Source organism: Enoplosus armatus, chromosome 16, assembly GCF_043641665.1.
Source record: "Enoplosus armatus isolate fEnoArm2 chromosome 16, fEnoArm2.hap1, whole genome shotgun sequence".
Taxonomy (NCBI): domain Eukaryota; kingdom Metazoa; phylum Chordata; class Actinopteri; order Centrarchiformes; family Enoplosidae; genus Enoplosus; species Enoplosus armatus.
In genome coordinates this window covers 9,245,804-9,269,289 of record NC_092195.1, presented here as the reverse complement: position 1 = coordinate 9,269,289, position 23,486 = coordinate 9,245,804, and the positions used below count along the sequence as shown (strand labels likewise).

Here is a 23,486-nt window from a genome sequence, read left to right as displayed (position 1 = left end):
GTGGAGCTCTATTTTGGCAATTTGCTCCTGGTTGTATGTGCTCATAGGAGGAGGCAGGGTGGGATGACATGATGCATTGTTTAGCAATAAAAGGCTGTAGATTATTTGGACTATCAGGCTTGGATCCCTCCATTTCCAGGAAAGGCTAAATGTGTTGCTGCAATTGACACTTTTGGAAATACATGTTTATTACAATCACATTTCTATAACAACAATCTGTGAATCTGTCATCTCTCCAAGCAATCCAAGCCCTGATCCCTAAAATCTGCATGTGAATCCCTTTGTTTTATCATCTCAGTGCAGTGATAATATCAATGGGTTCAGTTTCTGTGCACTGCGGTATCTGGAACAAACTCCCAGAGAAGTTGAGACCTGCTCTGACTCTCAAACTTAAAGGTTTTTCTGTTGGTCACTGCTTGCACTCTGCTGCACTGTAACTGTTCATTCTTTTGGTAATTGTATTTTATTCCATTTAAGTTCGTTTTTTTATTTTTTAAAGTCCTATAAATAAATAGACTTCAAGCTTTTTTATGTCTTATGTGAAGAAGAATGACCTTGTTGTTAAAAGGTGCTTTACAAATAAACTTGCCTACATGTTCTTTCGTCAGCAGCTCACATAGTTTCTTCAACCGATCCAGAGTCAGGGAGTAAGTCAATTTATCACTTTATCAGCAACTGAATAATGATTGCTTCCTCATAATGTATATACCTGTGGTGTTTGAATGTTTCCACGTGGGGGCGGAGGCTGGTGTCCTGGCTACGGCCCTGGATTGGGCGCATGTGCGTGCGCGTTAATTTGTGCATTGTGTGTGTGTGTGTGTGTGTGTGTGTGTGTGTGTGTGTGTGTGTGTTTGCAGTGGTGCTGAAGTACCTTGGACAGCGCCAGGCGACACACACGCACTTCAGCAAGCGGAGGAACTTCAGCGGAGCCTCTCTCTTCACAAACAACATCCGACCGCAGAGCCAGCTGTCTCCCTCCTCCAGTTGTTTGTACTTTGCGAGCCTCTCAGGTTCCTTTTAACCTCTCTACTCCACTTGGACCTACTTGTTCGGATAGCCGCCGTTTTCCAGCCGGGTGTGAAGCAGTATAGAGCCGCGCCGCCCTCGGAGCACCGAGAAGCGGACTCCTCTCTCCTCCTCCTCCCTCTGCCCGCCTCCTGCCGCCTCCTCCTGCTGGAGCTGGAGAGATGCCCGGGGCAGGATGTGCTCCAGTCGCAAGATCCTGTGGAGCCTGCTCCTGTTGTCCGTGGTGGAGGTGGGCCTGGGTGTGGCGAGCATCGTCCTGGGAGCGGTGGGCATCAGCTGGGTCCGGGGCCAACACAAGCCGCAGCAGGGCGACGCGTCCCCGGTGTGGAGCGGACTCTGTGTACGTCCTGGCAACAACTTCTGTCCTTACTTTTCCTTATTTACTTTCAGGGAGGATAAGTAGCTCCAGGGATGTTGTGGAGGGTAGAGACACAGCTAAAACTCAACTATCAGCCTTTTTACTTTTCCACCTCAGTGAGGAAGGTTTTTGAGATACATTCAGAGTGTATGTGTGCTGCATGTATGAAAGTATTATGAATATAACTGGCCTTATTTATCCTGCTTTGAAGAGAGGTTCATTGTTGTTTTATTATGACTATTTGACTGGAAGATATGAACCTACCTGTAGAAGTTGTGTTCTAATTCATCTCTTTTTGGGATGTTTTCTTCTAAATGCTTCATATTAATACTTAATAAGGACTAGGCTATAACTTCAACTAACCTTTTGGTTCGACAAATATCATTTAAAAACACTTAAAAATCAGCTTTTCCTCTAAAGGGTTCTAATGTCTTCCTAATAAAGGGCTTTTATATGGTCCAAGACTGCGTTAAGTTATGCATATCACATGTTTTGTTGTTTATGAGGGCGCAGTAAAAGCTTTTGGTTTGAGATACATTGATTTTTGTTCATACTGGTGGTTCTTTATCTGATATTAATCGCTAACTGGAAGTTGTGGCTTGTTGCATGGTGTAAAGCCCTCTGCGAAGCACCCCGGGAGGTGGTGAGGATTAAACATGTTGGCTAAGTTTGTCCTTTATCGGACTTCATGTGTTTGTCCATTAGATGTTAGACATACACATGCACACACACACACACACACACACACACACACACACACAGAGTCATTTGGCCTCTAGATGTGCTGGAACTTAAGATAGCTGTCATTAATTCATGCTTGAATTGTTGCTCTGTGTCTTGGGAGGGTCAAAGCTTTTACACACAATCATCCTCTCACTCTTCTGCATATGTCTCCTTCCTTGTACAGTGCCACTCTCTGCCTCATTGTCTTGATTTTGCTGCTGAGCAATAAAAAGTTGAGTTTCGGACATCTTTAGCAGCTATATATAATTTTGAATCAGCTACTTGACTGCTGCTCCAGCTGGAGAAACACAGTCAGTCTTTTATTGCTGAGAGTTACTGTGAGTGCCTGGAGCTCAGACAATATGAGTCATAAAGAAACATATCTGTGTCAGATTATTGCAAAGTTTGAAGTATCTAAAAGACTCTAAAAGAGGGAGAAAGCAATGAGTGATTTTTACATTAGGGTGTGTATTTGAGTGTGAGTGCATGTAGAGAGTGTGTATAAAGCTGCTGCAAAGCTGTTCTGCAACGTGACGTCTGAGCGTTCAACCTCACAGCTGTTGAATGCTGTCTGCTGAGTCAGCCACCCGAGTCTCGTGATTACCCAAAGGTTCACACCTCCTGTCAGAGACTGAGAGTCATTAAGACTGACTGACCGCTGTCCTAGAAGTAGATTGAATGTCCAACCTGCTGAAACTGGAAAGTTCATATCAGATTATTTGTCAGTACATTTCGTTTCCTTACACATGAGATTACTCCAGTTAACTATTTTATTATTATTGTTCCAAGTTACTGGGCAACTTTTTGATAACTGGAAGGTCATCTGTTACATTCATTCATTGATCCATTTTTTTGAGTGTGTAATATCTAAATCAAAACCTCAGTCTCTGTTTAAACCAGTCAGTCCTTCAGTTTTCCTTTAAGGGCATATAGAGTCTTAAACTTGGTACACTATGTGATATATTATATCTACAGATTTAAACTGTTATTTTGTATCTAACAATACAATTAAGAAAACTAACTTAAGTAGCTTAAATTAAGAAATCCGTGCGCCTTGAGTTATGAATAAGAAAAGGTTAAGAATAAACCTTCAAGCTTAACTGAAAAAAAGATTTAAAGGTGCTTCCACTTCATATTACACCAATAAATGAATTTAAGACTACAACAGCTGAACTGTAACTGAAATTTAGACTGAAAATGAGAGGAAGCCAAAGAGTGACATCACACCCTCCCTTTACACACACACACACACACACACACACACTGATTACTGCTTCCAACAACTTTCAGCAAAACAATGCAGCTCGCAGCTCATAGTGCTGTCCCACTCTGCCAGAATAATACACCAACGTTCTGTTCCAGTTCAGTCTGAATCGCTGACATCCAGGACAACATGGCTTCCTGCTGGACGCCCACGATGAGACACTCTATTTTTAGAGGGAGAAAATTACATCTGAATAACAGAGTGTAAAGAATACATTCACCCTTCCTGCCGTCAAGACGGGGAGGAGGGGCTGATGAAAATAGTTTACATTTCATATAGTTTCTTAATATTCTTTTCTTAAATTCTAGTAATTTTCTTAATGACAAACTAACTGCAACCTTTCAAACTGTTGATTTATTGTTCACTCTCTCTTTCCAGTTTCTGGTCTGTGGGATGTGCGGAGTGCTGTGTGCTCGAAAGAGGACAGGTCTTATTGTAAGTACATGTATATATTTAGTTGCTTTGTTTCCCAGTAGACCTAGTAGTCTCTTTTGTTGTCCTGTCTTATGTATATTAGTTTGTGGTCTCTATAAACAGCATTGTCCTGCTGCAGCAAACAGAAAAGGCTCTCCAGTGATATGACACATGCTTTAAAGGAATCATTCATTATTTTGGGGAATACACTTATTCACTTTCTTGCCAAGGGTTAGATGAGAAGTTCGATATCACTCTCATATTTGTACAGTAAATATGAAGTTTAGCGTAGCTTAGCATAAAGACAGGAAACGGGGAAACAGCTAGCATGGCTGTGTCCAAAGTGAACAAAATCCCCCTGTCAGCATCTCTAAAATCCACAGATGTGCCCAACTATGTCTTGGTAACTCCCTGGAGTCTCCTCTGGTTGCCTGGCAACTGGTGTTGGCCAAGACATAGTCCGGCACATAACTCTGAGATATCACATGTTAATTAGTGAACTTTTTAGAGGTGCAGTGGGCAGATTTTGTTGCCTTTTGGCGGAGCCAGGCTAGCTGTTTCCCCCTGTTTCCAGTCTTTATGCTAAGCTAAGACGAACATTTTCTGCTTTTGAAAAATGGCCACTCTCACAAGTAAAACTTCAAATCTGAAGAATGTAAGTCATTATTTAATCTCTCTGCCTGTCCATTATTCGTACTCTCTTCTGCTTGACGCTCTAGCTCTTGGTTGCGTTCACCTTAAACAAACTTGCTCAGATTAAGTAAGATTCTCACTGATTGGTGAGTTTTGAGGCCCATTCATTCACTATAAACTGTATTGATGTTATCAGTGTTATGTCCTCTGTTGCAGACGTCATGATGCCAAAGCTAACAGAAACAAACAAAACAAAATTCAGAGTAAATTCAGACACACAAATTTTGAGGTGAGCGGTATTTGTTGAGGCCTTTAAAAGATGTTGAAGATGAAACACAAATCATTATTCATCATCATGTACTGAAAAGCTGAGTGTTTTTCCTTTGAAAGATGATTTACTTTGAATACCAAATACTGTCACTTTTCCATGAAAACACTCAATATTATGTGCTGTCACCAATCAAGCATCAAATATGAATCCACACACGTGAACTCTGAAGTATACACATCAATATCATAAGTATGCACTCTGAAGGATGCAAATAAATGTACATATAAACACCCAAAGGTGCTTCTGTGTGTGTGTGTGTGTGTGTGTTGTCCTCCTGAGCAGGTGCATACAGCGTGCTCTGAAAAAGACATCTGAGGAAACCAGAGGAGACAAGCAGTCACCTCTCCTCTTCTCTTTCTGTTGTTCTTTCCATCTTTTTTGCTCAGCGATTGCCTCGCAGTCTCTCTGTATGTCAGAGTCCTCGTGTTTCTCTCTGACTCTCTCTGTCTCCTGCAGGGAGTGCACTAATGATGGATCAATGTCAGCACAATCTGCTGTAACAGAGACATCCCTCAACCTTTCCCTCCCTCTGTCTCACCCAATCCATCCTCCATCTATTGTCTCTGTCGCCATCTTTATCCTCGTGCCTTTCCCATCACTCTCATCTCTCTACCTTCTCTGTTCAATCTCATCCTCCCAGTCGTTTCGATGCTCTGGCTCTCTCCATCTTCCTCTCCTCATCTCCTTCCATCCCCTCCCTCCTTGTCAGCCTGTGGGGTGATGATTGCATTAGGTTGGTTTGGCTCCGGACTCCTGCCAGCCGCGTTCCACACTTCACCGGGTAATGACTGAAATTGGAGATGCATTTTTCCATGCGGTTAAAGGCACTAAAGGCATCTGTACTGGGAGCAATGAAAGATAACCTGGACTCCAAACACAGACACACGTGCATACACAATAAACAGGGAGTAGATCTGAATCGACTGGATTTTATTATTCTGATTGCAAAGTAACGGAACTGCAATCATTTCCCCATGACATCCTGCTGGGAGACTCTCATACTGAGTTTTCCAGTGGCTGATTACAGTTCTAAGAAAGTAATCCATAAAATGTGATTGATCAAATACTGAAATCAAAATCTCACCAACCGTCTAAAGCACAAATATGACACACACACACACACAAGCAGAAATACAGCAAGTGAGTGATGCAAGCATATTTACAGGTCGTGCAATATTTCTGGAGGAGACCGTGTGCTTTGAGAGCGATCCAATTTTCTAATAGGAAATGAGATTTATTTTGACTGATACGCATTACTCATCAGAGCAGCTGTGGTCCAAAACTGCAGAATGATGGAGATGGAAGCCCAGTAGTAGTTTGTATATCTCATCGCATTTCGTCAGTTTGTTTACAGTTTTGTTGATAGGATATCAATTCTCCTGCTGGCATTAACATAAACCTTCCTCTCTGTATCTGTCCTTCAGATGATCCTGTTTTCAGCATGCTGTATTTGTGGTCTGATTGGTGGGATCCTCAACTTCCAGTTTGTTCGGGCGCTGAACAAACGACCAGACTCCATGCACTCCATCCATCTGGCTGCCATGACTCTGGCCTGTCTGGGTAAACAAAAAGAAATGACACAACACAACACAACACAACACAATGCAATGCAACGAAACTGAACACATTTGTTAATGTCTACTGTATGTGACATGTGTATGTTGTCATAATATAGGACTGTTGTCAGAATATGTCTTTGTTCAAGTGTCTCAAGAGAGTAGATATAAAGTTTTAAATTACAGGTAAAGCAACTGTTCATCTGTCACCTATAAAAACTGTAAATCTTATTACAATCACCCACACTCATCGTAGCTCCACCTCTATCACAGGAGACCACACGATCAAATGTTCCTCCACAAATCAAATCCCACTAGACACTTTTTTTAAGGGTCTCCCCTAAAATGTTTGTCTCTTGCTCCTCTAAGAGTCCAGCCATACTAAAATACCTGATGGTGGCACCAGACGAAAAGCTGAGGGATCACCTGTGGGGGACATGAATGTCTGTGCCAAAGTATAAAATACTAAAGAAGGGACAGCCCGCTCTTCCTTTAAAATATGAATTCTTCCATTATTTCTCCAGCTTGTTTCCCTTTTCCTGTCTTGTCCAGGGATCTCCTCCTGTACCTTATCCACGTGGCTGACCTGTCGCCTGGCCAGCTCCGAGCAGCAGAGGATGTTCCTGGAGAGGGAACACTCGCTGCACCACTCGCACGAGATGACTGAGAAGGTAGGACATGATTGCAAAAGGAAGCGTCTCATTGGTCAGCTTGGTCACCAGTTTGGCCTTTAGCCCCAACAGTTGTAGGAAAATGTATGTTTCAAGACCTAAGGAGATTTTAAAGTTTGTGTTTGAGCAGTGTATGTTAAGTTATCAAGAGTGTTTGTGTGTCCCTTAACAGGAGGTTCTGGACAACTCCAGTAACGGCATTCCTCAGATCGCCTACAACGGACATACCCCAGGATCACCATGACGACCTAACACCAAAGGCCACTTGCACTGACTGAAACAGACAGTTCATGCATCGCTTGCTGTCAGATGACCAATACAGCATGTACTTCTTTCTACACATCCTGCGGCGCACACAGTAACTATATCCTGACCGCAGGGAGTGAAACCAGGTCTCTTGCCTTGGAACCCTTTTCTTCGCCGCCGGAGTAGTGAGGACATTTTGACAACAAGAGGGAGGCATTTGTGCTTCTGAATAATTATGCAAACATGGATTCAAACCCCCTCTGATGAACTCAAACCACAGCCAGGATGGAGAGCTGCCATCTGGGTGATAATTCAGGTGACAAACATCTGCGTGGCATCATCTGACCTTTAAACTAATGAGCAGGAAGGATAGACTTTATCCAATCAGATGCCTCAAAGTGATGAGCACAAACCAAGCATGCAGCTGATTCACTTGTTTTGAAGAGCTATGGCTATTTCAGTCTCAACGTCCTTATTCTCTCTCCCTCTGTCTTGTTATGGAATGCAGAGCTTGAGATAGCCTACAGTAAACTGTATGTATCGTCTGATAATGGTATGCTTTGACATGAAAATACAGTGATGCGCAATGTACTGTACGGTATATCCATGCTTGTATATCAGGAATCTAGCCGTAGCTATAAATCAAACATATTTTTATAAATGCTTCTTATAAAGGTTAATTCAATTAAAGTACAAAAAATCTGAGTGATGATTTATTTCAGTGGAATTTAGTGTAGTATTTTATTGCATCTGTTGTTTGATAGATTCATTTGCACACACACACACAGTGAGAAGCAACATGACTTTGGTCTTATGATCCCAAAATATGCAGATCCTTTCTCTTTACTCTGAACAAGACCGATGATTTCCGTTTAGAATTGAAATGTGTGTACATTATGCATCTGTGTGTGTGTGCGTGTGTGTTTAAGTATGAAAGTGTTGTAGCCACCTTTCAGTAGGTTTTCGATACACTATCACACGATGAAAACCTGTGCTCTTCACTGTCAACATAATCAATGTGGAGCAGGATTTAGGAAGTCAGTGCATTCCTGTGGGACCACAGTTTAACACAGTGATGCCTTTGGCTCTGCTCAAGGTTCACACACTCATCGTAAAGTTAAGCAATGAAGTAAATCTGTTTTATAGCACCTCTCAAACCTGTAGAGATAAAGTGCTCCACACGGCAAAAGCAGAAATATAAACAATAAATATCACAAACACTCACACAGACAGACAGACAGACACACAGCTGCGACCTCTAATGAAGATATACAATTGCTCTGACAACATCATGCTGCTCAATACCTCATTATGGTGCCTGCCCACTCCAGAGAGCACCGCACTGTGTGTGTGTGTGTGTGTGTGTGTGTGTGTGTGTGCATGTGTGTGTTAACTGGGGCCCACAGCAGCAGAAGCCGCTGGGAGCTCTTGCTGACTAAGAAACCAACGTCACTATTTATCACCGTGACAACAGACAGGAGTGGGCCATGGTGCCCCAGAGAGCACCAGATCTGCACTGCACCGTGCGCGTGTGTGTGTGTGAATGTGTGTATGTGTATGTGTGTGCAAATGTGTGTGTGTGTGTGTGTGTGTGTGTGTGAGAAATGCTGAATCATGTGACCTCCTGTGGTGCTGCTCTGTCAGAAAACCACAACATTAGATTAGTGTGTGTGTGTGTGTGGATGTGTCTGCAAGTGTATCTGTTTATGCATGTGTCTATATGCGTGTGTGCGCATGTGTGCGCTTGTGTGCGCGTGTGTGCATGTGTGTACATGTGCACTAGTTGCACTAATTGACACCTCAGGTCACCCTAATGATCTTAATGTGCCATTGCAGGCAAGAACAGGATACAGAATCAATGACTGTCTCTTATGAGATGAACAGCATCCTTGCCGGGCGAGTCAGTACACAACTGAAAGTTTACATAACAAAGGGCATGTCGGTGATGAAATGTAATAATTTTCTGTGGTTTCAATAACAGGAAAGACTCATGTCAGTTATCAAAAAACTGTCCCAAACATTTAATTTCAAGAATATTTCAAACCAATTTGGTAAAACTTTGTTCTAAAGAATATGAGAAGCTCTTTGTCTGTGAATGTGATTTATCACAGGAGTAAATAGACTGTCTGGACTGGGAGCAACACCGGATTAACCTGCTGGGACTGCCCTACTGGACCCCTATTAACCTCCCATTCTCTGTGCAGTGTGTACAATATCACTCTGCTGGAATATTACATGGCCTTTCTGTCTGTCTGATTAAACACAATTTATATGCACCAAGTAAGCACAGCATCATCTAAAATAATAGTCTTAAATCTAGATTTTGACAGGGTCCCTCTTCCTAAAATCAGGTAATAAAGCAGTACCCAGCTTGAAGACTCTTGTCATGTTAGTTGATATTGTGCTTTAGAAGTGCATATTCTTCCAAACAGAGTTACAATTAATCATATTACCATAAACCCATTGCCATACTGCTTTCGGGGGCCTCTGGGGGGCCTCAGGACAGTTGTGCACTTTGCCCTGTTGGCTGGGTGAGTAAATATAACTCTGAAACAGTGGTACTACTTACCTGAGTTCTTCCATTCAAAAAATGTATTGTTATACAAGTTATAAATATGTTCTGTTACTATGAAGGGTTTTTTATATGCAACAGTAAAACAAAAATGTAATCATAAAAAAACGCATTATTTTAAGGTTTTCTGTTTATATATGTAAATAAAACTGTAATATGGTCAAAAATTACAGATCAGGTACAAGGAACTTTAGTATTTTGTCTGCTGAACTATCACTATTTACCTTTTTCCTTATTATTCCACCTCCTGGCCAGCAGGCGGCAGTATAAAGAAATGTTTTTAACGCTTCAACAGCTGGTGAGCCTTCCTCAAAGCGGAAGTGGCTTCTCTGTACTTTTCCGGTCTTCCTGAACAGTATGGCGAATCTCGAGCATGTTGAAGACGACCCAAAACATGTGAGAATGTCCGGTGAGGTCTCCGCCGCCAGTACTCAAGTGCAACCGGCCGAGGTATCCTCTGTACCGGGCGGAGACGCGGGCGCGGTCCCGTGCTCTATCCCGTCGTTCGCAGCCGCCTCCGAGCTGCTGTCAGCGCCGTACTCGTGTCTGGTCCTGAACACGCACCGGAGACACATCGGCCTGCCGCCCATGTACCTGAAGAAGAAGAGGACGGGTATACAGGAGGAGCTGGAGGCCGAGCTGCTCAAGTTCTCCGAGAGGTAACAACACCGGAGACACCCGTTTTTGTTTTATTCGACACAACGTTTTCTGTAGCCACACCACACCACCATTAATGTCCACAAACACGCACAAGCCTATGCCAACCATTTCTAAAACTGTGCAAGGTTAAGCCTGTCTTGTAAACAAGTCAACACCGCAAATTAACTGGAAACGAAGCTGGTTTCTGGCAGTGGTGGAGAAAGTATTTAGACAGTGGCAGTGCCACAAGGTAAAAATACTCCACTACAAGTACAAGTCCATTATTCAAACTTTTACTGAAGTACACCACAAGTGTGAGCAGCGAAATGCATTTAAAGTATCAAAAGTAAAAGTACTCGTTGTGCAGCCCCTGTCAGTGTTATACTACATTATTGGATTATTAGTATTGATGCAGTACTGTGTATGCAGCATTTTATGTTGCAGCTGGACAAAGTAAAGCTAGTATTACGACTTACTCGACCATTCGTTTAAGCACAAGATGACATCTTGAAGACAGACCGGCACTCTGTTGTGATTATGTGCAAATGGGATTTCAGCTATTTGTGCTGTGTTTCAAATGGAGCTGATGTGACAGAAAACCAAACTGTTTGGCTTCATGCCAAGCTAATTCAACTTGACCTGTTTGACTCTCGCAGTCTAAAGGGAGTACCCTTGGCGTATGACAACATCAGGATAGTGGGTCAGCACGGAGACATCTACGACGACAGCGGCTACATCCACATGGACGTAGAGGCCAGCTTTGTTCTCTTTCAGCCCAAGAAAGGACAGAAACTGCTGGTGAGATTTACATTTACAGCCCTCTGCAGTTACTACTTATGTGAGTCTCTGCTTTGCTGTGATGCTACTTTTATGCTAGTTGTTTTATTTATCTACTGTGTTACTGCTCCCAGGGAAAGGTGAACAAACTAGGAGCAAGCCATGTGGGCTGCCTGGTGCACGGCTGCTTCAACGCCAGTATCCCCAAACCCAACCTGGTTTCTGTGGAAACCTGGCGGGACGCGGGGCCGAGGATCGGAGCAGAGCTGGAGTTTGAGGTGACGGCACTCGACGCTGACACTGTGGGGGTGCTGCTGATCAGAGGACGACTGGACAGGACCAGGCAAGTGATGGTGGTGGTGGTTGGAGGGGCGATGGGGGACAAAATCCTAATCGGTGTTCTCTTTTGTTAAATAGCTGAGAATTCGTCACCTTTCGGCAGAATTCACAGTTTTGATTGAAAAATATATCACATTTGTGATTCGTGTGGAAGAGTTTTTTATTTTTGGGGGTGGGGTCTGTGCTCCGCCTGGACAAATAATTACACACACACCTTCACTTGATGCAGGAACATGCTGGACCACAGTTATGAGATGCAAACAAACTGTTTTCAGTTTGGTCAAGGAAGAAAGAGTGTCAAGAAAAAGGTACATGGCTATTCGAAGACAACAGGCCCTTGAAGTTTTTATACAGGCCAAAAAACAGAAAAAATGATTTGGCGTCACCTTTGCAGCTACGCACACTGAATAATAACTTTCACACTTCTTGTTTTACTCAGTACCTTTTAAAAATAGTATCAGTTTATAGTCATTAGAAATCTATTGACAGTTACCTCAGTCCAACTCTTGACTTATGTTGTAGAAACTGGTTGTATAATATTGTGGAAAGATGTATGAAAACTCTTCATTGATTACTGTGTTACAGGGTGCAGGAGCTGTTGGCTATGGGTGAGAGCTCAGAGTCCGTCGTCCCCACAGACCAGCCAGAACCACCAGAAACAGAACCGGACCCAGAACCCACAGAGGAGTCTCCTGACGACACGCCGAAGAAAAAGAAGAAAAAGAAGAAAGACAAAGTCAAAGAGAAGGAGACAGAAGAGGAGGTAACAAGCGCAACCTCCTGCCAGTTGGATGGCAACACGACACCAGAGTTGAATGGAACAATGGATGAAGCAAATGGCAATGAAGCTGGTAAAAAGAAAAAGAAGAAGAAGAAAAAGGAAAAACACCTGAAAGAAGAAGAAGAAGAGGAGAAGGAGGAGGTTGTGGTCTCTCCCATGGAGGTCCACGGCAGTGACTCCAGCGGTTATCTTAGTGACAAGCCAAGCAAAAAGAGGAACCGTGACACTGGTACAGATGTCACATCTAGTTTTAGTGAAGATCCTGAACCGCCAAAATCCAAGAAGAAGAGGAAAAGTGGCATTGAGCAATTTGCCTGAAGAGTTAATCACATTCTGTATTCAGTTTGGAAATCAGGTTAATTGTGTTTAGTAACTGAGGAGTATACTGACGTACCTTGACAATTAGTTTTCTGGTGTGTTCTTCTGATCTCCTAAAATTATTTAAACAGACGGTCAGCCTTTCAGAAGGAGCCTTTATACAGTCACATTGTGCAGCTTGTGGAAAAGCAGATTTGACAGATCAGTCCTCGTTGGATTGCAGTTCCCTTACGCTGCCTGATGGGGGAGCAAACCTCCTTCATACATCCATGCTGGGACACAAAAACACAGGAGTGAAACTGTGTCAACTTCATATGTTATAAACAGGGTGCTGAGAGCTAATAGGCCAGGTGTTTGCTTTGAATTTATGGAGCCAAATGGAACAAGCATAAATTGATATTAATTCTTTCCTACCTCGTGTGGGACATTTTCTCCTGCTTGGATACTGAAGAAGGAAGGCTAGATAACTGAGACTGCCAAGCTTCATTTAAGAAACTTCTCCTCTATTGCCTCTTGTGCCTCTGCAGTCTTTGAGAGGGTTGTCTTGAAAAATATCTGCAATGGAAAGAGAATGTTTTTTTTACTGCCAAATATTTTCAATATTGACTTGGCTTCCAAGAAATGCATCATGCACAGTGACAAACGGTGCAGTCCTGAATTATTTTTGCTGTTTCACTGTCTTCTGTTTCAGTGTTGCATTGACAGTTTTCACATGAAGCGGTGTCGTCTGTCTTTTACTGAAAACCAACAGAAATAGAAATTCAATATTCAATTTTCATCCCAATTAAAGAGCTCTATATTTTGAAATGTTTACCCAGCTTCCATTTCTCATTCAGAATCACTTGAAATGACAGTTTTGGGTTTTTTTTGAAGATGAAAGGGGGCTGTGAAGATCACCAGTTTGGAAATAATGAGAAAAATATATCCTGGGAATGATTATTAATACCAAGATTTCTTGTTTTTCATGGCAAATTCCCTCCCACAACAAACGCTTTTATGCTGAACAGCGGGTGTCAAGTGATAAAGTGCTGAGAGACAGCCTAAAGATCTTGTTTTCTTTACCCCCCCCCCCCCCCACCCACCCACACACACACACACACACACACACACACACACACACACACACACACACACACACACACACACACACACACACACACACACACACACACAAATCCCTCTGCCTTTCAGTGGGGAGTCTTATAAGATGTGAGGTGCTAAGAGTTGGAGAGCTTATCAGGAGCTGCCTAAAGAGGACAGATAAGGAGCTGCAATTAACTTGGCTCATCCTCATCTGTCACACCTGATCATATACATCTGTGCTCAGAGGCAGTTATAGACCGTTAGAACTGCAGAATTGAAGGGTCATTATAAAGTGAAAACCCCACAAGTGTTTATAAGTTTATTCAATGAATAGTTGTGGGGAATAAAACTGCTGGTTGCCTAGCAACTGATCCTGGCTAAGAAATTGTTTATATTTTTACAGTAATAACATGAGACTGGTATCAATCTTCTCTTCTAACTCTCGGCAAGAAAGTGTATAGTTCCCTAAATGTTAAACTATTCCTTTAGTGGATTGCCAACATCTAAATCTGCATTGTTACCAAATGATTATTTACACGCTGTTAATGAACTAACTCATTGCAATGGGCTGAACCTGCTTCCAGTAGAACACACACACAAAATAAACACAAAAGAAGAACATTATCTCTGTTTAAAACTTGTTTCATAATCATCAAGTCATTACATGTCGCTCTGAAAGGTTCTGAATGGCCTCTGATTGTGCAGGCTGCACTCTTTCAACTGTACAAACACACAAAACAGTAATAAAGATAAAAAAAAACAGTGATCTGAAAAGTTGGAAATGGCTCACTGTCCTTTGCCCTCCCATGACCACCCCCTGCATTTATCACTCTTTTGCCCGAATTCAACCCCAGCCTGTGTGCACCTCTCCTGCACCTGTACCCCCTCCCTCCATCACCACTCATTTATCTTCATTCATTCAGTCATTCCTTCTATCACTCCCTCACACTGACTCCCCCTCTTCCCCCATCCTGCTTTCCCTCCTCCTCCTCCTCTTCCTCCTACTTGTCTCCCTGATTTATAGGAGGCGGTGTGCAGTTCACACACATTCCACTTCTGAACCCCCCCCCCCCGCCACTGGACCCTCATACCTAGGCACGGTCGTTTATCTTCATGATCCTCCAAAATGGAGAGAAGAAGAAGAGGGGTAGCCAGAGAGGTGAGACAATAGGAGGAGTTCTGTTTTTGATGAGCTGGCCAGACTATCTTTTCATACACCTCTGTCTGCCTCTTGCTGCCTCTCAAGGAGTGGTCTCTGATGTGTGTGTGTTAATGTGTGTGTAGATTGGCCGTGTCTCTCTATCTCCTGTGTCAAAGTTTCCAGGCCCGGCGGCTCCGACATGAAAGAGCCCCTGAAGTCTTTATGGAGAATAAACGGCTCCCTGACGCAATTCTCCAGGTTCAGGACACACACACACATACACACACACAGACCCATGCCACACACTCACTGGCTCACTCACTCATGCAGACACACCACATCCACAACCCACAATCCACAAATCCCCATCCTTGCACACCCCCGTTGGCCAGGCCTAATTAGTTATGTGGTCGGCACTCTTCTCTGTCCCAGAGCCCCAAATGGCAGCAGGTCATAAAACCTTAAGTGTTCCACCAGTCAGAGCCGTGCAACTGAGGCCATATATCCTCCAACGCAGCCCAGCCAGGGCTGAGTCGTATCAAAGCCCATCTCTCACAGGCCTACTGACATCCATGAAATCCCTTTATGGCATTTTCAAAGGCATTTCTGAGAGATTTTTGGCACTTCTGCTTTGCATCTCTGTTTTTTACGCTCCGTCAGGTAGGCAAATAGCCTGGACAGACGGGCTCAAGTGTTAAACTCTTTCCCAAAGGATCAATGTCCACTCACACGTATGCAAGTGCACATGCGCACACACGCACACACGCACACACACTATTAACCCCAAAAGTAAACATTACTTTTGGTTGATGACTTGGATTCCCATAGTTTGTTTCCTTGGCACCCGACACCCACAGTCCTGCCCTCAGTAACCCTGGCGACAACAGATGGGTGTGACACCATTTTGTTCAAGGGAATTGTGTTTTGGTTTTCAAACAGCCATTATCTTTTACATACCTCAGCGAGTCATCAGTGAACGTGTTAATGTAACAACTTATTAAATAACATCAGATAATAGAGGATCGTGTTCAACTAAGTCCAGTGATCACTGAACGGTCATCTGACCTTTTCTGAGTGTGTGCAACATTCTGCAGGTGGACAGCAACAAAATATATACATATATACACACATATATATATATATAAATGACTGTAGCCTACATAGAAACACGTTTTGGCTAATAATACTTAAGTTGAGCTTTTCATTTTGTGAGACTGCATAATTTTTAAAGTTTAAACGATTGTTCGACATTTTTAAGGGCTGGTTTATGTTAGAAAAGAACAGGTTTGTATGATGTGTTGTCATACTGGAAGGCAGAGTCAAGAGCCAGTCCTAATAGAGAGGGAGGGGGGCATTCATAATGTAAAAAAAAGCGAAAAGCGAAATAACTAGTTGTGTAAAGAATGACAAGAGAGAGCATCCACCGTCAGAAAGAGTATTTTATCTTAAAGTACATTTTACTGCTAATACTTTAACTTCATGTTTTGAATGTAGGATATTCAATTCTAGATGCTCTCTCTTTTCTTATGCATGCAAAGGATTTGAATAGGTTCCCACCACTGCATCTGTAAAGTATGTACATACAGTATATTTCCTTGGTGCGTAATACTTTTTATGTATAGACAGAAAGACATTTACATGTATGGTTGGATGCTTTTCTCTGGAACTAAATGTGATACACACATGTTGATATTATATAATATTTGCACATTCACATTGTTGATATCTAGCATTTATTAAGTGTTTTTCCATTCTTTGGTTATTTTGCGCACAGAAATACATCTTAATTCATAATTTTCCACATATCTTTAGTTTATTTGAATTTTCATCTGATTTTCTGTGTCTGCCTACTTGTATTTATTTGTGTGTGTGCGTGCACATGTGTGTATGCGTGCACATGGGTGTGTATGTGTGCGCTCTGCCCTGGCCAGCCAGCCCAGTGAGATTAATAGGGCTCAGTGTAATCAGGAGCTAATGGGAGGCTCATAGGCGTCTAGACAGTGTTCAGACCAAACTGGAACTCCTACACCCAAAGCACTGGGGAAATATGGCAGGGAAAGGACAAAAGGTAAAAAACAAAAAGTTAGTTTTAATCTTAACTGTATGTAGCTATTATGATAGTAACATCATCCGCAGAGACAAAGTTAATATTGAAAGAATGAGGCCAAATCATGAGCATACACATAAATGAGAGTGAGAGTGAGAGTGAACACAGTGATTTACTGTGGAACAACAAGCTAATGTAAAAAAATATATTTTTATCACTCCCTATACCTTTTGCATATAAATCGAGAGGAAAGAAGAAATGTGGAGAGGAGTAATGAGGGGAGGGGTAAGAAGAGGAACACACACAGCATATCATCAGACTTTCAGCCACAGCCTCCCAAAACCACAGAAAAATAAATAAGCCAAAAGAGGGGGGAAAAAAAACTTCTGAGTCTGGAAAAAATGATCTCATGTTTAGTCATGTAGCTTTACAGGACAATACCCAGGACACAACTAAATATTTTATTATTATACTTTTATGACAACCTTGTCAAACTGCAGAGCCAAGCTGAAGGTATGTATAGGAAAGAGGGCAAGATAGAAAGAGAAGAAAGACGAAACCTGGGTGGCCTGGGTGCTGCTGATGATGTGTATATTAGAGCTGATATGTGGAAAAGCACTTAATGAAGTTACTGACGCGAAGATGAAAGAAACTCCTCTGATCAGTGGACCATCCGCGGACTCTGCCAAGCAGACGGATTTTAATTACCAAAGACTACATAGGACAAATATGTTTAACTTATAAAGAAAGACCCAAAGATCTTTCAGTTTTCCTCAGTGAGCGCCTATAATCTATAATAACTATAAGCATCTGTATAAGCTCTGGTAATCGCACATGTGAGTGTTGTGAACATGAGCTGGAGTGCGGTTTTACCAAGTCTTGTGATTTTCCATAACAGCACGTATGCAACTTTTTATTCACTTTCATTTTGAAGCTGTGCGAGAGATGAGAGCACATTTTTTAAAGATGATATGCCAACAAGCTTTTCCAAAGAATTTCTCCAAGAATTTCCTGAGGGGGAAACACTGGAAATCATCCTCAAGTTGTTGACTGATCCTCCTGGGGGCTCCTGCATTCATGTTTAGATTGAGAAAAACATTTCCATTTGCTGGGCTCCACACACTAGAGGTGTTAAGCACACGTACAAACACATCTTCAACACAGAATCTTTAGACTGAAATGATTATACTGAATCATCAAGAATCAGTAACTTTTAACAGTGGAGCTCCATTTACTGGCAACTAAAGCACCGTTGTGATTAATGAAAGCTCACTAAAAAGCTACAGAAACAATCACAATGTGATAACTCTGTTGCAAATAGGTGGCTGCTGAGCTATTAACTTTATAAACAGTGCTTGTATGGAGCTCGTTTTGTACTGAACAGGACTTTTGTCATCCACATGTAGGGTAAAAAAAATACATTACTTGATGCAGGAAGGGCTACAAAGCTTACCCCCAAAATATGCAGCGGAATGAGCAAATACTGTGCTGTGCCATATTTACATGATTACAAGATATAAGGGGAAATGTACTGTGAAGCCATGAGATGCTGTGATTACATGAGGGTGTGCTGAAGGGGAGTCCTGCTCCAGCACTGCCTATGATCAGTGAAGCCAGGAAGATAAACATTCGTTCATTCAGAAGCTTTGTTTTATTGTTTGTACGAGAATTGCTGGTGGGGTTTTTTCATCGCTGTCCATATTTTCCAACTCGCCTCTGTTCCTAAGCAGTTCTGGCACTGTGGTGAGGAGAAAAAAGTTAATCAGAATCAGTCAGTAAACATATTTCACATAAATGATCCTAATGTAAAGAGGACAAACCTGCCAGTGCCAACATGCTATAGGCACACTGCTCCCATCTACGTCATCAATCATCTTCATCAGTGGCATCTTATCAGGCATCTCAGCATACACCAGAGTTGAGAATATGACTGTTAAAACAAATGAAACATGGCACCCTTTAAATACACAGTAAAGAGCGGGTGACCTTCTTTCAGAAAATAAACACAGACATTACTCAGACAGCAGAAGTGTGGGGGGGGGGGGGGTGCTGACATGGGTGTGTGTGTGTGTGTTTTTAGTGTGGCAGTGGAGAGGGACAGCTGAGAGTTTGGATTGGGAGGAGGAGGAAAGGAGGAGCTGAGGACATGCAGCAGTTTGGAGACAGGGAAGTGTAGATTTGGAGAAAGAGGGGGATGAATGGGGGGGGGGGGGGGGGGGGGCAAGAGATATATGATGTGGGATTGGGGTTTATCCAACTTCCACACACACACACTTGCATGAACCCTTTCACTGGCCACCCAGTCGTGTAAACACCCCTTGACTGGCTGGCGGCTAGCGTGCCCAGCCAATCAGAGGGCGAGATGTAGAGGGAAGGTGGGACAAGTGAACCAATGAGTCAGCTTCTGGGTGTGGAGAGAGAAGGAAAGGAAGGCAGAGAGTCGGAGTGACACAATGAAGAAGAGGCAGATAGGTCAGGAGTTAAACTCATCTTCCTTACTCCCCCTATCTCCCTCTGACTCCTTCCCTCTCAAATGTTCAAATGATAACTCCACATTTTCTTTATTTGATGTTTTGAAAAGTTTACAATGCATGTTTAATAATTCTGCCATGCATATACTGTCTATAAAGTCTGCATATGCAGTCAACATAGAGGTGTCTCTGCTGAGACCTGAGAGATTGAAGTGAGTCAGTGAGTGGAGAAAACAAGCAATGAAACAGTAACAGGGAAAAGTGAGGAGGAGACAGAGTCAAGTAGAGAGAAAGAAGCTGAGAACGAGACAGAAGTGTCTAGTTTCAGATTTACTGTGGTGGAGGGAGAGATTTGGCTGTGTTCTTACAGCATACTGAGGACTGAGCCAGAGGAGGAGTAAGAAGACAGATTTACATGGTGAGAACAGCTCTGGCTGCTCTGGAGCAGCACACTGAACACATACTGTTCTCTAGTGATCTCTATATCTAAAGGAACTACTAAACGATAAATGCTCCAGTGTGAAAACACAATATCAAAAATCATCCACACTTTGTTCCACATTCAATCATCATGTGAAATTAGTGAAATCAACACACAGGACTAAAAGTCTGTTCTTCCCAAGCCGCCAATTCAGATTTTACTGTGGTATTGAGATGATATATGGACAACAATAGGGGTTTAGTGTCAGGATGGTCTTTCTGCTATGTGCTATGAACTGAAGTGAAGGTTGGTCTTTGGATATTTTTTATTAGCCATGCTAGCATTGTGGCTCTAAGGATGGCAATGTCAGTCAGTCCAACACTTTGGTCCAGACTCAAATATCTCAACAACTATTGGATGGCTTGCCATGAAATGTTGTGCAAACATTCATGGTCCCCAGAGGATGAATCCTAATGACTCTGGAGATTGCCCAAGTTGTGGTTAATGTCAATGTCTCAACAACTATTGGATGGTTTGACATGAAATTTGCTACACACATTCATTCAGGATTAATTGTAATAACTTTTGTCATCTTGTCAAAGGTTTAATTTGTCCAGTTCTTAACCTTGCCAATGACATAATGACATTCCCATCAGCCTCGGCTATTTTGTGCTTAGCTGATGTTAGCATGGTAAACATTATAACTGCTAAACATCAACATGTGAGCATTATATTTGTGAGCATGTTAGCATGCTGACATTAGCATTTAGCTCAAAGCACTACTGGACCTGAGTACAGCCTCACAGAGCCACCAGCATGGCTGTAGCTAGACTCTAAAATGAAGAAAGTCCACTTGACTGACATCTTGACAAAATTCCTGTTTCGCTCTGAGGTTGCATCTGTCAAACCTCGACTGTTTACTTCCATAAACATTTAGTCACACCACAAACTATCATTAATTTCGCCCTGCGTAACCAGTAATGACAGAGCAGAGCAGGAAACGGGCCATTACGAGTCTCTGTGTGAAGGTCTGTCCTGTGTGTTTCCACTCTGACAAAACTGGGATAAACCCCTGTAGGTGTGTGTATGTGTCTCTCTGTGTGTGTTTGTGTGCCTCTTTTGGGGTTTTACTCCTTATTTAAGACCAATATTTACCCAGCAGCCCCAGGGTGAGATTACCTCATATTCTCCCGCCCAGCTGTGCTTTCTCAGCGTTTCCACGACAACCGGCGGAATGTCCCATCATGTTTATCCGCCTGCCAGGAAAACAGAGAGCGAGAGGAAGGAGAAGCAGTGGAGGGAGATGGAGAGGACACACTTAGGTTGGAGTGTGTATACAAGACAGACACTTGTGCACTCACACTCTATACATATATGTGTATATGGAATCAAATAGCAAAAACACACAGTTACTGTTGGTATGTTACTGATGTGACTTGTATCCGAGCATGTTCACACTACCAGGACGATCAATATGCTACTGAAAGTTGATCACTTCCACCAGGCAGCTGCCAAACATATGCCACTAACGTTTCTTAACCATTTTCATTCAATGGACAACAAGAGTAAAACCTCCTGCTATATACTTTTCATTCAAAACAACAAATTCCTTGCAGTAACATTTGATTTTACCTGCCCCTATTTAGCTAGACTATAAATACTTAATTAATGGTTTATAAACACACTATAATTGTTATAAGCAAATATAAGAGCATCTCTGAGTGTTTATTAATATATTTGTCTGCAATGACCAATGATGCATCCTTAACTATGGTATAAACAGTCAATTACTACTTTATAACACAGTATAACATAGCTTTAATCATCTATAATGACACATTCTTACAGTGTGTTTTAAAACATGTATTAACTAATCAATCATATGCAGGTTTAATACTGTTCATAAACGTATTCAAAACCCATGAACCCATCTTACATATGATTACAACTATGTTAAATAAAGTTATGTTTATATACCAACTACGGATGCTTCATATGAGGAGTTATGAATGAATGAATGCTAAGTAACAGGGGCGGGGGGGCTACATTCAGTCTGTCAACCAACTGCATGAAGGAACGGCAACTTCATTTAAAATACAAATCTCTGCAAAGCTGCAGGGGTACTGTTCTGGGATCGACCTGACCTCCCAGAAGGGACAAACCAAAAGAGAAGTTATCCTTGGGATCAGTCCATTTTTACACTATTTATATGATAAGTTACCTAGTTAGTCCAGTTCTGTAAAGCTGAAAGTTTGAATTTTCATGCCTCTGGAACAATTCGTCATCGTGAGTGGACTTTAAAACCACCAGCACAACATTAGCTGAGTTCAGCAACTTTTAGAACAGCATATTCTCTCCTCCTAAAACCACAATAGTTGAGTTGCCCTTGAGACAGTTATTTAACCCCGAAACTAAAACTCTGGAGACTGTTTCTGTTCTGGACAAATCCTGTGTCTGAATTTGTATGAAATGCTGCTTATCCAATTGTTAGGCAAATCAGTGTTTGTGTTTTTAGTCAAACTGCCTGATTAAAGTTTAATAAAATTACATTTGAAAAACTTTATTGGGTAAAACAAGAAGGAAATTCTATTTGGAAAGTCAAATGCGAAGCTGGTGTTTCTCCACATAACCTCAACAGTAACGTGAAACATTTCGAACACACTTGGAAAGGAATACAACATCTTTTTTTAATCTGGACAAAATAGCTCTGCATGTAAACAATCGCAGCCAATCAGTGCAGATCAAATTGGCAAAATGTGCAGTATTGCTCTTAACAACTGAGATGGACAGTGTATTCACCCAAAATTGCCTCTTACACAAATGCAAAGCATGTGATGTGATGGGGAAATCGTGTATCAAATTTTGTCATTATTGGTTTTCAGAGACTCTACTCCTCTGATTTTCACATCTTTGTCACCACCACTATCATCATCAGCATCATCAACAATAATAACACATTTGGTCTCACTAATGCAGAGCTCCTTATAGTGACCAGGCACTCTCTCCAGAGGCATAAAGCCACAGTGATACCAGTGGCTCTCTCAGCAGCCCCTGGAGTGTGGACTCTGGCCTGCCATGGGAACGGACAGTTATTTGCTTTAATTTGCAACAGAAAAGCATGTGGTGTATAGCGACTGTTAGGGAATGTTCTATTTGGTCTTCTACTGGCCTGTTTAAGTGATAAAAGTGTCATTATTTAGCCTCTGAAGCAGAGGGGAGAGTGCAAACAAGACTGTATGACCCTCTGTCAAGAGCCTCCGTTCTTCAGAAGCTCATTAAGGGCCTCCAGGAGGACAGCACATCAATTGGCGGGACCCTCCAGCTTCCTTTCGGCCTCTTTAAGCCTCTCTCCTCGGACTCAACCCTCCGCCGACTAACGTTAGAAATGGACTCAGTTTAGAGCTAGAGTGGACACGAACGATGTCGCGCTGTGAGGAGGCATAGGCGACTTATTAAAACAGCAGGAAAGGCCGTTGGACTTGAGCCAAAGAGGATCTCACCCTGTCGTGCTCTGACCGGATTTGGAGAAGTTTGGATTTACTTGTTGAGATGCTCTCCTGCTTCCAGCCAGTCCTAAAAGCTTTGATTGGCGTCAGTTTCTGCGCTTGACTGAATAGCAGACATATAAAAGTGACATCTTCTCTGTGAGACTGCCGTCTGGGACTGAATGTGGAG

The 23,486-nt window shown here is 42.3% G+C and overlaps 2 protein-coding genes across 3 annotated transcripts; both read left to right on the top strand.

The window, feature by feature from the left end:
• The first annotated feature begins 1,201 nt into the window (after positions 1–1,201).
• LOC139299399 (transmembrane protein 196) lies at positions 1,202–7,220 on the top strand. Of its 2 annotated transcripts, none has more exons than XM_070922298.1 (5): positions 1,202–1,366; positions 3,750–3,806; positions 6,174–6,309; positions 6,858–6,976; positions 7,149–7,220. In XM_070922298.1, exons 1-5 carry the CDS (start codon positions 1,202–1,204, stop codon positions 7,218–7,220), a joined length of 549 nt encoding a protein of 182 aa, XP_070778399.1. The 2 variants fall into 2 exon arrangements, with proteins under 2 accessions (XP_070778399.1, XP_070778400.1); XM_070922299.1 differs by lacking the exon at positions 7,149–7,220 and adding an exon at positions 7,128–7,145.
• A 2,931-nt stretch (positions 7,221–10,151) lies between these two features.
• Positions 10,152–13,653, top strand: polr1f (RNA polymerase I subunit F). Its single transcript, XM_070922028.1, has 4 exons — positions 10,152–10,453; positions 11,090–11,231; positions 11,345–11,553; positions 12,135–13,653. Exons 1-4 carry the CDS (start codon positions 10,152–10,154, stop codon positions 12,646–12,648), a joined length of 1,167 nt encoding a protein of 388 aa, XP_070778129.1. The 3' UTR covers positions 12,649–13,653.
• Positions 13,654–23,486: the final 9,833 nt, after the last annotated feature.

Excerpts from the sequence above, each read along its gene's own strand:
- LOC139299399 (XM_070922298.1), top strand. The coding sequence starts at position 1,202 with ATGTGCTCCAGTCGCAAGATCCTGTGGAGCCTGCTCCTGTTGTCCGTG. Across the intron at positions 1,367-3,749 it reads CGGTGTGGAGCGGACTCTGT|TTTCTGGTCTGTGGGATGTG; the intron begins GTACGTCCTGGC and ends CTCTCTTTCCAG. Across the intron at positions 3,807-6,173 it reads GAAAGAGGACAGGTCTTATT|ATGATCCTGTTTTCAGCATG; the intron begins GTAAGTACATGT and ends TCTGTCCTTCAG.
- polr1f (XM_070922028.1), top strand. The coding sequence starts at position 10,152 with ATGGCGAATCTCGAGCATGTTGAAGACGACCCAAAACATGTGAGAATG. Across the intron at positions 10,454-11,089 it reads CTGCTCAAGTTCTCCGAGAG|TCTAAAGGGAGTACCCTTGG; the intron begins GTAACAACACCG and ends TGACTCTCGCAG. Across the intron at positions 11,554-12,134 it reads GGACGACTGGACAGGACCAG|GGTGCAGGAGCTGTTGGCTA; the intron begins GCAAGTGATGGT and ends ACTGTGTTACAG.